The following is a 12,355-nucleotide window of genomic DNA, read 5'->3' as shown; positions in this document are numbered from 1 at the left end:
ACTGTAGTAGTTTTACATTTAATATAAGTGAAATGATTCAAAAGTGATAGTCTATTTAAATTGAGTATATTTTGATTTTGATTTTTGAATATTATTATCACACAAAGAAAGGTCTTCAACTATTTTGTTCAGCAGACAACCAATGTAAACAGGCAGTACTGAATATATGTATGTCGCTTAATGTGTCATGATACGCCCTTACTTAACTTATAATTTAGTTGGTGTTTAGTTAAATGATGTTCTTTTTTCGAATGTCAACCATTAATGATAGAAAAAGTGAAACCAGTTTTTACTAAACAGCTGCTAAGAAACATTTATATGTAAGGCCGCTCGATCTGTTTAAGTAGATATTATGGAAACTGGCTTAATATAATTCAATATAAAGTTTAGTTAATAAATAATGCCGCCGTTTTTAATTTGAAGCAGCGGATTGTGCAGTGCAGTGCAGCAAACCGACTGCACAGTCTGTTTGTAGTCAGATCTAAGTTGGGTTCTGACAACTCAGTCTACACATAGTGTGAGTAGAGCCTAAGAACCATCGAAGTTATAACATTTTAGCGTTGGAGCTTGAAAATAAAATTGGACAAAAGTTCACACGTGTGGAAGTTATTTGATTCAATAACAACAAAGTCTGAAGCGTAATTTTAACCTTTTACTGATATAATTTTACAAAATGTTCAGAATTATATTTGGAAGTAATTATCGCGTCTTTATATGATATATTTTGTGTTCATATATGAGGTAAAGTGAATAGACTCGTTGGTCTAGTCTATTGTCGTTGGTACTGGTCTGGCTAGTAGATTCCTGGATTTCAACCCCAGGTCGAGTCAATGAAAAGTTATTAGGTTTAGCTTTCGAAGAATCATAGGAAAAATCATTAGAAGAATAATAGCGGCCTAGTCTGGAAGTAAAAGTCATAAACAGACGTTGGTATTGCGCCTGAACTCTTTCCGGACGTGTCAGACACATCCCATTGGATTATGAGAGTGAGAGGGAGTATATCTGCCTTTGCGAAAACACTTGTATACTATAATATGTCCTGCACAGCTGTCCGGCTAATCTCTCTTGAGAGTGGCTGTTTTGGCCGAAGTCGGTTACGGAAGGTGACATGTATATAAATTCATTCTAGGTTTTTCTTAATATTCTATATAACCTATATCCGTTCATATGGCTATTCTGTAAGAACAAACTCGAAACTCACCGTTAAAAAAAAGTTGTGTCATTTCAGAAAGTGATATACGACACACCCTGAGAATGAAACGATCGCCTCCAGGTTATCTCAAATTAAAAAAAGGTATATATAATTTGGCCAGTGTTGTATATGTATTGTACTTCTTGTAAAGGATGAGATATATAAAAAATAACCCGCTGAGTTTCTTTCGCCGGTTATTTTCAGGTCTGAGGTGTTTATTTCCGAACCGGTGGTAGATTTATGACAATCAATAAGCAAGTGTAACGCTTCTATATTGAATAAAGATTTTTGACTTTTGACTTTGACTTTTGACATTGACCATAATATGTATAACATTACAAGAATACACTCATCAAAGTAGTATATATTAACCGGGAGTCGGTTGTCAGCATTTCACGGGTGAGTAATTAAGTGAGTTCTTACTGCTATTGTGCTATTCTAGCAGTGACACTGATTTGATGTGATGGATTTGATGTGAATCCAAAACAAAACATTTTTTTTATAATATTTATTTATTTATTTATTTATTTATTTATGGTCCACAAAACAGATTATAACTAAAGACACATTTAATATATAAGTAAACATTATAAGCAAGCTAAGTTATAACCCAACAACTATGTGAACACAGATTGTAGACGAAATATTTCACTTATAAAAATCAAATAACATCAGCACTTGAGAATACATTGTACACTTTACAAAAAACGTTTACAATAAATGAAAAGAAAAAATTATACAGAAAAATATGAACAAGTTATGACAATGAAAAATAAAATGAAATTATGAAATGTTGAAATGAGGAACTAAATAATGAATAAGAAAATAGATTTAATCACTATTATTAGTTGTTAATTGAAAATATTGAAACCAATTGTTTTCTAAATAGATTTAGGTTATTGTTGAAAATGTCAATACCATCATTCGCGTCTTTTTCGAGAAAAATTTTGTTATATGCGCGACACATACGACCGATAGGATTATGATATGATATGTTGTTATTGTATGCGTCCAGGGTAAATATTCTAGGGTGTCGGTATTTAAAGTTAGTGTTTATGTTAATGGATCTTAAAAGCAAGGGTGAATCAATAACACCGTGTATTATTTTATGCAAATATACTAAGTTATTGCAGTCACGACGCATTTCTAGTGTTTGCAATTTAAAATGACTAAGCCTGTCATTGTAGCATTCGAGTTTACGTCCGTACTGATAGCGAAAACTGAGCAATCGTAAAAACCTTTTCTGTACGGCTTCTATCTTTTCACAGTGAGTGGCATAGTTAGGTGACCATATAACCGAGTTATATTCTAAAATACTGCGAACTATGGAACAGTAAAGATGTATAGTAGTTTAGGCCTTTTAAAACTTTTAGTGCACCTGCTTATGAATCCACACAATCTGTTACTCTTGTTAATTATGTACTCGTAATGATCCCTAAAAGAGAGTTTTTCGTCAAATATTACTCCCAGGTCTTTTGCGGTGGATTTGCGTGAAAGTATGTTTTCGTTTATAGTGTAATCAAAAAGTACTTTTTTCGATCTTTTCAGTGTAAAACTTATTACAAAGCACTTTTCTATATTTAGCGTCATATGATTATTAGTGCACCATCTGGAAAGAGTATCTAAGTCCTTTTGAAGAGATATAGCATCATTGACGTTATTAATCGAAGAATACATTTTAAGATCATCGGCGTATAGTAAAAATTGACACGACAACTCTTTAGCTAGGTCATTAATAAATATTATGAAAAATAAAGGTCCAAGGTTCGACCCCTGTGGTACCCCAGATGTAATTGTTGCGGGGGAGGAAGTGTACCCTTTGATTGCAACTAATTGTGTTCTCCTGTCTAGGTATGATTCTACCCATCTTAATAAGGAGCCATGGATTCCGTATGCTTTTAGTTTGCGACAGAGCAAAATGTGGTTTACCTTGTCAAACGCTTTTGAGAAGTCAGTATATATCGAGTCCGTTTGTCCACATTTCGCAAAAGTGTTGCAAATATAGTTCTTATATTCTACCAAATTTGATGTAGTGGAACGATTTTTTACAAAGCCATGCTGTTTGTTACACAGTGCCGGATATACGTGATGATAAATTTTATCGTATACGATAGATTCTAAGATTTTGGAGAAACATGACAAAATACTGATAGGACGGTAATTTTCGCAATGTGAACGGTCTCCAGATTTATAAATTGGTATAATATAGGCAGTTTTCCAGTATTTAGGGAAGATACCATTGTTCAGGGACATGTTGAACAGAATAGACAGTGGAGTGCTAAGTTCTTGAGCACATAATTTTATGAAAGAAGGTGGAATCCCGTCAGGGCCTGCACCCTTATTTTGATCTAGATTCCTAATTTTTTTGTATATTTCATTTTTAGAGATAGTAAAGTTACTTAGTGTATTATTATTGTAATCGACCGCATGAAAATTATGTGAGCCTTTTAGATTGGAGGAACTAAATACTGAACTAAAATAATTTGAAAATAATTCGCAAGCGTCCTGGGCGTTTTTAGAAGTTTTATTCGCATATTTAACAACTTCCGGTATTGAGTTAATTTTAGAGCCTTTTTTATCATTTATGAATCGGTAGAAAATTTTTGAATTACTGTGTATTGAGTCTTCCACCGAACACACGAAATCGTTATAGCATTTGTCTATAAGGTTCTTACTCCTTTTACGCAGCAAAGAAAAAGTGTCATAGTCTCGCGGATTATTAAATTTTTTAAACTTTTTATGATATTTATGCTTTTCAGTGAGACAACGCTTAAGTCCATGGCTGAACCAAACTGGGTAACGAAACGATTCGTCTCGTACCAGAGGTGTGTTTTCCTTGATTACTTTGTTTAAGATCTTGTAGAATTCTTCTACATTGGTGTCCATATCTTCAAATGACAGAGTTTTAGTCCAATTAATGGTTTCCAATACCGATCGAACATTTTGGTAATTACATTTAAAGTAATTAAGTTTCATGCGCTTATTTTGTTTAATTGTACCCTGTGATTTAAGATTAAAACTAATGGTAATAGGTGGATGATGTTTATCAATACGACTTAAAGTTGAGTCTACCGCGCTGTTAACTTTGATTATCGACAGATTCGATAAGACGAGATCTAAAAGTCTATCATTATGATTTCGAATACAATTAAATTGACTGAGATTGCAAAAGTTCATCATATCTAGTAATAAACGTGACTTGTGATCTTGACAAGAGCTAGGTATAAGATCATTAGATGTGGGCGTATTGTGCCATGTTAAGTTCGGTGTATTAAAATCTCCAATAATTAAGAAATTGTTTGTCTCATTTTTGTTTGTGACAATTTTTATGCAAGAAGCATAGAAAGATTCGATGCTGTCGACAGCAAGATCAGGAGGCAGATAGCAAAGACAGAGATGAAGAGTATAGACATTATCATGAGTAGATATACTCAACCATAAATCTTCGAGATCACTGTCCCAGGAAGTTTGTCTTAAGACATTAAAGCTTTTCTTAACCGCCATAACTACCCCACCGCCATCTTTTTTGTTAATACTTGTAGTATAGCGGTCTCTACGAAAAACATTGTAGCGTGAGTCAAAGACTTCATGGTCGAATATTTCATCATTGAAATTGGTTTCAGTTAAGCAAATTAAGTCATAATTGCTATTTAAAATGTTAAGGGATACATCAACAGTTTTTGATCTAATTCTATTAACATTCTGGTAATATATTAACATAATAATAAACAATTTTAGTTTTAACATGTAAAATTTAGAATAGAGCGAAAGATAATACTATAAATTAGTTATTTTAAGTTTTTTAAGCATTCTTCGTTTTTGATAAGGATGGCAGACGACGATTCATTTTTGCGCATATAGACGTTTCCATACTTGACCCAGACATATCTATATTGTTTCTCTTTAGAGACTTTCCGTGCGGAGGCGTAAGTCATTTTACATTCTGGGGATAGGTGTTCCTAATATTATTATTTATAAGTGTTAACAATGACACAGGAGGTTGAAAAATGAATATTCCAACGGCCATTTTCTCTAAAATGTAAATGTACCAAGTATTTAAAATAAAACGTTACATAATGAAGAAACTTGCCGGCTAAATTAAACGCACTTAACTCGAATTTACATAAACGAAGGGTCCCTAAATTTTCTCGCCTTAATTATTATGTACTTACGTACTTGAATAGACTTGACTTTCATTATTACTATTCAAGTTTGAATTAAGCTTGGTCTTTATCTATTGGAACAAAGCGACGGAGATTAAAAATAAGAAGCTAAAGAATTCTCTTTATAAAACTTATTAATCACCGTGTCAAATATTTTTGATATTATTTTTTTAATACGACTATGTGGATGAATGTGGATATACAGTTTTCATTTTTTTATAATGTTGGTCTTTCTAATTATTACATAATGACAGATGAATAGATGTTTATTTTGCACACTTTGAATACGAAGCGGCGTGATAATGTATTCATCATCATCATCATCATCATCATCACCCTTTTGCGTCCACTGCTGGACATAAGTTTCTCCAATGGCACGCCACTGAGCTCAATTTTCAGGTAATGTATTATATCTAGTAAATAAAAATCGCGATTCACTCAGCTTTATATCTTTCGTTTTTTTTTTATCCGCGATCATTTTATTTTCACGCAGTGGAAACCTTCATAACGGTACCCAGCTCCCATGGAGGGGGAACTGGGTTATGTGGGATTCTTACCCACTAAAACCACTGCGATGGCCGTCCTCGGCACGGATCGGAGAGGCTGCGGGATCGTGTTGATATAACGCATCCGCGGCCTCTCCCGTGCTTTGTGTGTTTTATCCGCGATCAGTCGTAAGAAAGCAAGCAACATCAGATAAGGTGAGTGTGAGTGAAAATTATATATGTAAATTGTATATTAATTTAGTAGAATTATTTACAATAGAGCCTTAATTACATTAAATATATCTAACAACTTTATATAGCACTTATAAAAATATTCTAATATCGAGAAGACAATTTTATCTAGTTATAAGTTCTTTTATTTAGACTAAATAATTCAGTTGATTTAGTCAAAAAAAAAAGGATTTTCCTTGTAAAAATTCCCATCAAAAATTTTATTCCTCTGAGCTGTATTAGGGGGTTAACGGTACGTTAGGCGCCATCTATTGGTTTTGTTTAACATCTCGGCTATTTTCAATATTTTTACAATAAAATGTAAGAATAGTCCTTAGTGAACTAAAGGTTAGGAAAACAAAATTGCTTTCGATATTTTTACAAGGGCATATGTTAACTCGACTGAACTATTTAAGCATTGATTACATTTGAAAAATAAACTGTATTCCAGATTGTAATATTGGTACTGACACTAAAAGTGTGTGAAAGTTTTCAACTCTATTATTGGTTGGCTGCAACTGAATTAAGCTTGTACCATACATAATCATTCACATAAATACAGAGTCACTGGACTCACCTGGCTGTCGGTTTGCAGTAAACTGTGTAGTGAAGTAAACGACCATTAGGTTGCTTTGGCTTCTTCCAGCTCACGAGAAGCGCTGTTGATGACTGTGTCAATAGTTTTATTTCCGCTGGTGCGTCTGGTACTGTTATGAAACATATTAAAAATATATAACGGAACATATTTCGCAAATCCCAACTCTAACCCTGCAGGAAGCAACGTGTTATTAAATAGTATTGAGTCATCGAATGCAAGCTCACTGTAGTTCCAGTGAGTATCGCGGTCGAAGAAAAAAAAAATTATAATACCTCATTATATTAGTATAGCCATATAAATAAAAATATCCCTATAAATGAATATAAAAGTTAAAATGAACAACCAGTTCGCAACATAGATTGTACTTTTCCTTAAATTAAATAACACAAGACTAAGTTATTGAAATGCAATTATTTTAATCCTCATGTATGAACAACAACATCAACAAATACTACAATTTCTTAATGTCTTAATAAGCATGTCTATCTATATACATTTTTTTACAGTGGAAAAACGCGTTACGCGTTTCCCGAATGGGAACAGTGGAGGGGTATGTGGGGTTCACCGGTGTCCGGGGCACCGACTTCTCGGGCTTCTCGGCCTTTTATGTATACCTATATACATATTGTATTCAATAAAATGCCTCATAGCTTTTGTCAAAATCGACGTAATTAAAAAATAAAATTAAAAAGAAAAACTACAATTACTTAAGAATAAAAATAAAGTAACAGACAATAAAATCAACTACGCTCCATAGAACAATAGAACCGACTCAATAACGGAACAATGGAAGTGACTTACCGTCTTGAAGCGTCGCGCAAACAATGGGGTAGGAATACGGTCCTGTGCCGTAGTTGGAGAAACCCGCCACTTTGACCGTATAGTTAGTGTACTTGGTGAGCCCTTGCAAACGGAGTTCCGTCACTAAGGATGTGGCGTTTTGCGAATGACGACCTGCAATTTTTTGCAACTATTGACTATTGCTTACATCACCAAAACGTAACCTTGGGAACTAAGATGTTATTCCATTTTGCCTGTAGATACACTGGCTTACTCACCCTTCCAATCGGTCAATTTATACTAAGCTGCTTAATTGCTGTTTGGCGATATAATATTATGTGATGACGGGCTTGCACAAAGCCTTACTAGCAAAATTTAACGAGGAATGGAAAATAATAATTACTTATATTTTGTTGACAACTACTTCGATACCAGAATGAGAAATTATCATATTATTGTATATAATCTGGATTCATCATTAATTGATAATAATAATATCAAGGTACAGATCGTAATTGTAATAAATTAATTTAAAATAAAAGATATGTTTTATTTCAAGGGCTGTATACCTTCTGGCCTTTTTATTTTTCTTTTTTTTTAATTTAAATAAAAAAAACTAAAACCGTTAAATATATTAGACAAACGGTAGTTCTAATACATATTATAATAATTTATAATATATGTAAAACACTTTTTTATCAAGCTTAGGTATATTTTTCTGTGTCCCTAGAATGTGTATGTAATAAATTAATGACCTTGAGCAGCGTACAACACAGAGTACCCAATGAGGGCTCCGGCCTGTTTGTAGGGGGGTATGGGCTGCCAACTAATACGCAGGGCGGTGGACGTGACTCCTCCACATTCAACTGACGTTGGACCTTCTTCTGGGGCTGGAAATGAGACGAGCGTTGTAACAATCTAAAAAATGTGCATGGTGCATACATTTAACTTAGACGGCAAAAATATTTTTAAATTTGGAAAATGGATCAAATATTTGTCAATTTTTACTACAAGCAACATATATGTATAATATAAGATTTGCAATGCATATAATTAACCTATTTAGATAATATTAAATGATAAAGTTTGACTCTTTCATTTATAATGATAATACGATGGTTTTAGAAAAATGTCAAAATTCCATTAAACTTCTCATTCGGTGATCTTATCAAATCACTTAATTAATTTTAGCCATTAAATTTATTTAATGGCTAAAATGAACATTTATGTTCATTATTAAATACACTAAATAATTTTATTTGGAATTTCATAAGTTTAAGCTGTCTCAAATAATTCCTTATTCTTTATTTAAAGCGAAATTAATAATACTTATATAATATGTAAAACCAAAAATGGTTATAACGATCTTATATTATAATTATTTATAATCACTAAAACTTTGGTTCTGGATACAAACTGCCTTAATTTAATAAAATTACAAATTAGATTTTCCTAACTTTGTAATCGACAAAAGAGGTTTTTTTTAAAAATCAAATAAACTTAACAATTTCTTTAAAGTTTAACTGCTTTTAGACATTAATTGCACCCGCGGGCTAAAGTGCTGAAAAGGAAAATTTAAATTAAAAAGGCGAAAAAGCAATTTCAAGAACAATAACGAAGGAAGCGGAGATTATTTGAAATAAAGTGACGTCATAGCCAATTTAAGAAAGTTCTAATAGTCTAAGCGTATAAAAGTGTGGTAATAAAATATAAGTACAAAATACACTATTACATTTTGGATATTAGGTAAATATTTTTTATTTTCTACTGATCAAAACGCCGTCGAATTATGAAAGCATTTGCATATATGTTTTACAAAAAAAAATGGCCTTTAATTTATATTTGTACATATATGTTTTGACCATTCTTTACGCGATCGCCACTTAGACTATAAAGATAAAATGCGTTTCATAACATTTTGAAGTATTTCTAATCTATCTAATAATCAGAACCTTCAATTTGAATTAATATTATTTTTTTTTGAATTTCGATTTTAAATTATATCAATTTCTTTTACATTATATATTAGGTAATTATTTAGTACTTTGTATTATGAAACAAAGATCTTTCCCAAATTTAATGTCTGTCCCCCCGTTACAGCCTGTGAATGTCCCACTGCTGGGCTAAAGGCCTCCTCTCCCTTTTTGAGAAGAAGGTTTAGAGCTTATTCCACTACGCTGCTCCAGTGCGGGTTGGTGGAATACACATGTGGCAGAATTTCAGTGAAATTAGACACATGCAGGTTTCCTCACGATGTTTTCCTTCACTACACCGTAAGCACGAGATGGATTATAATCACAAATGATGCACATGAAAATTCAGTGGTGCTTACCCGGATTTGAACCCACGATCACCAGCTAAGAATTACGCGTATGTATGCCAATTTAATTTATATTAGGAATTATGATAACTTATATAAAATGAAGCTTTTCTAAAGAATATAATATAATAACATAGTCTACTCTGTGTATTGATAGTCGTTCAGCTTGGACAAAACATATTTGTAATATTATAGAGATCAAAAGATGCAAACAAAGTTATTCTAAAAACATACTTAAAATCACGTTATTTTAACTTACATTAAAATAGCTTTATTTTCTATTCAAAGGCGGAAATGATATATAATATAAAAAGTTTTAAACAACCTCCTTCCCTGGTGTCTTGGAAGAGTGGAATCGAGAAGGGTCCGTTTCCAGCTCCGTTGAAGGCGGCTATTGAAACTGAATACCTGTTTGAGATATTCAATTAAAACTTACGACACTGATTTCTTAAATAAATATAATATATATTTTCTCTATTTATATTGAAGGTTGTATCGGTATATAGTCCGTAACAGCCTGTCAATGTCCCACTGCTGGGCTAAAGGCATCCTCTTCTCTTTTTAAGGAGAAGATTTGGAGCTTATTCCACCATGCTGCTCCAATGCGAATTGGTGGAATACACATGTGGCAGAATTTCAGTGAAATTAGACACATGCATTCCTCACGATGTTTTCCTTCACAGTAAAGCACGAGATGAATTATAGCACAATGAAAATTCAGTGGTGCTTACCCGGGTTTGAACCCACGATTATTGGATAAGATTTACGCGTTCTTACCACTGGGCCATCTCGGCACATACTCCTTTGTTTTTTCTCGGTATAAAGTCATTTGCTTATAACAATTATTTTAAAGGTATACCCTATTCCAATCGGAGGAGTAAAGATAAAAAAACCTTCAATTTACAAATTGAATATGATTTGTTAATCATTCTGCTGTATTATGTACTACAAAGAGTTCTTAACTAATTTAACTTTATTTATAATACAACACTATTCCACTTAACTATTTCTAATTACACTAATTTCACTTTCGAAGTTCCGATTACAACTTCGCGGACATTGAAAACGCTATTATTTCGCGATTCCATAGTGAATATCATAGATTATTCAAGATCTCGTGATATCGAGTCAATTCGATGTAAAGGTTGTTTATTTGGGTATACTTGTTGTTGGAATAGGCTATAAGTTAATATGTTAACTCAGTGTAAAAGCTATATATTATATTTCAAAATTCGTGAAAATTCGATCAGGGGGCCAATTCGGTGCGGGCTACCGTCAATGCCGGGAACAAAAAGTGATTTCATTTGCTCAGCGCCGAATTTGACCCGCGTAGCTAGTCTTGCTAGAGAATAGTCACCGCGGCCAATATCATCAGGAAGATTATTAACATCATTATAGATTGGTCGACTAATTATTACTTTCCCTGATTTTTTCATTTTACCGGATAAAAACACCTCAATAATTAGGTTAAGATATAAGCTTATGCCGAGTTTATGTAAAATGAATTTAGTAGTTTTCATACAAAGCCCTATTGAATAATATTTACAAAATTTATTATCAATTAGGACTGGGACCTGGGACATTATTTACATAAGGCCATCTGATCCCAAACTAAGTAAAGTTTGTGCTATGGAACCCAGACAACGTATATACTACTTTTGTTTTGTAAATACATACTTATATAGATAATTACACCCAGGCTCAGGACAAATAGACATGTTCATGCACACAAAAGTGTGTCCTGGGTCTGAATCAAACCCACAACCTTCGGCGTAAAGGGCAAGTATCTACCAACCACGCCAACCGGCTCGTCCAATAGTAATAATAATAATCAATATTATATTGATGTTAGACTTACCTGACGCCTTTTAATAGACCGGTGATAATTGATTCTTGTTTGGAATACAGTGATAATGTTTTAATTATTTTATCATTATTTTCTTGATTTTCTGCGAACAAAAAAAATATATAACATAAATATAACAGCCTGTAAATGTCCCTGTTTTTTTTACAAATTAAGTACATAAAAACTCAGTGATGCTTGCCCGGGCTTGAACCCACGATCATCGGTTAGGACTCACGCGTTCTTACCACTGGGCCATCTTGGCTTTTAATATATATATATTACAGGATAAAATATTAATGAAGACATCTTCGTGCAGATTTACCTATCTAGTTATTTCGGACAGTCAAGCTCTTAACGTTGCTTACGCGCTTTTGAGTGTATATGGGCGTGTTTGGGTGGGTTTGTGTGTAAATAATCTATTTTATAGATAGGCGGATGAGTAATCTGGCCACCTGATAAGTGGTCACCATTGGTTCTAGACATTGACAATGTAAGAAATATTAAACATTCCTTGCATTGCCAATATGCCACCAACTTTAGATACTATGCTATGTCATTGTGCCTGTAGTTACACTGGATTACTCACCTTTCAAACTGGGACACAAAAAAACTAAGTATTACTGTTTTGCGGTAGAATATCTGCTGATTTTATGGTACCTACCCAGACGAGCTTGCACAAAGCTCTACCTAGTAACATTCAAATAAATAACACAAAAATTAATCATATAGAACGATATAAG

General features: G+C 33.1%; 1 protein-coding gene across 1 annotated transcript in view; it reads right to left on the bottom strand.

Moving 5' to 3' along the window:
- LOC126777491 (cell adhesion molecule Dscam2-like) overlaps window positions 1–12,355 on the bottom strand; it is a 97,660-nt gene that overhangs the window by 29,617 nt on the left and 55,688 nt on the right. The window contains exons 17-21 of the mRNA XM_050500499.1: window positions 11,628–11,718; window positions 10,095–10,177; window positions 8,205–8,339; window positions 7,471–7,623; window positions 6,649–6,778 (exon numbers count right to left, since the gene is read on the bottom strand). Of these exons, the coding sequence (XP_050356456.1) occupies window positions 6,649–6,778; window positions 7,471–7,623; window positions 8,205–8,339; window positions 10,095–10,177; window positions 11,628–11,718 (592 nt within the window). The remainder of the gene's footprint in view (window positions 1–6,648; window positions 6,779–7,470; window positions 7,624–8,204; window positions 8,340–10,094; window positions 10,178–11,627; window positions 11,719–12,355) is intronic.

Source organism: Nymphalis io, chromosome 23 (assembly GCF_905147045.1).
Source record: "Nymphalis io chromosome 23, ilAglIoxx1.1, whole genome shotgun sequence".
NCBI classification, from domain to species: Eukaryota; Metazoa; Arthropoda; class Insecta; order Lepidoptera; family Nymphalidae; genus Nymphalis; species Nymphalis io.
The sequence above is the reverse complement of the archived record's forward strand: the minus strand, read 5'-3'. Positions and strand labels throughout refer to the sequence as shown.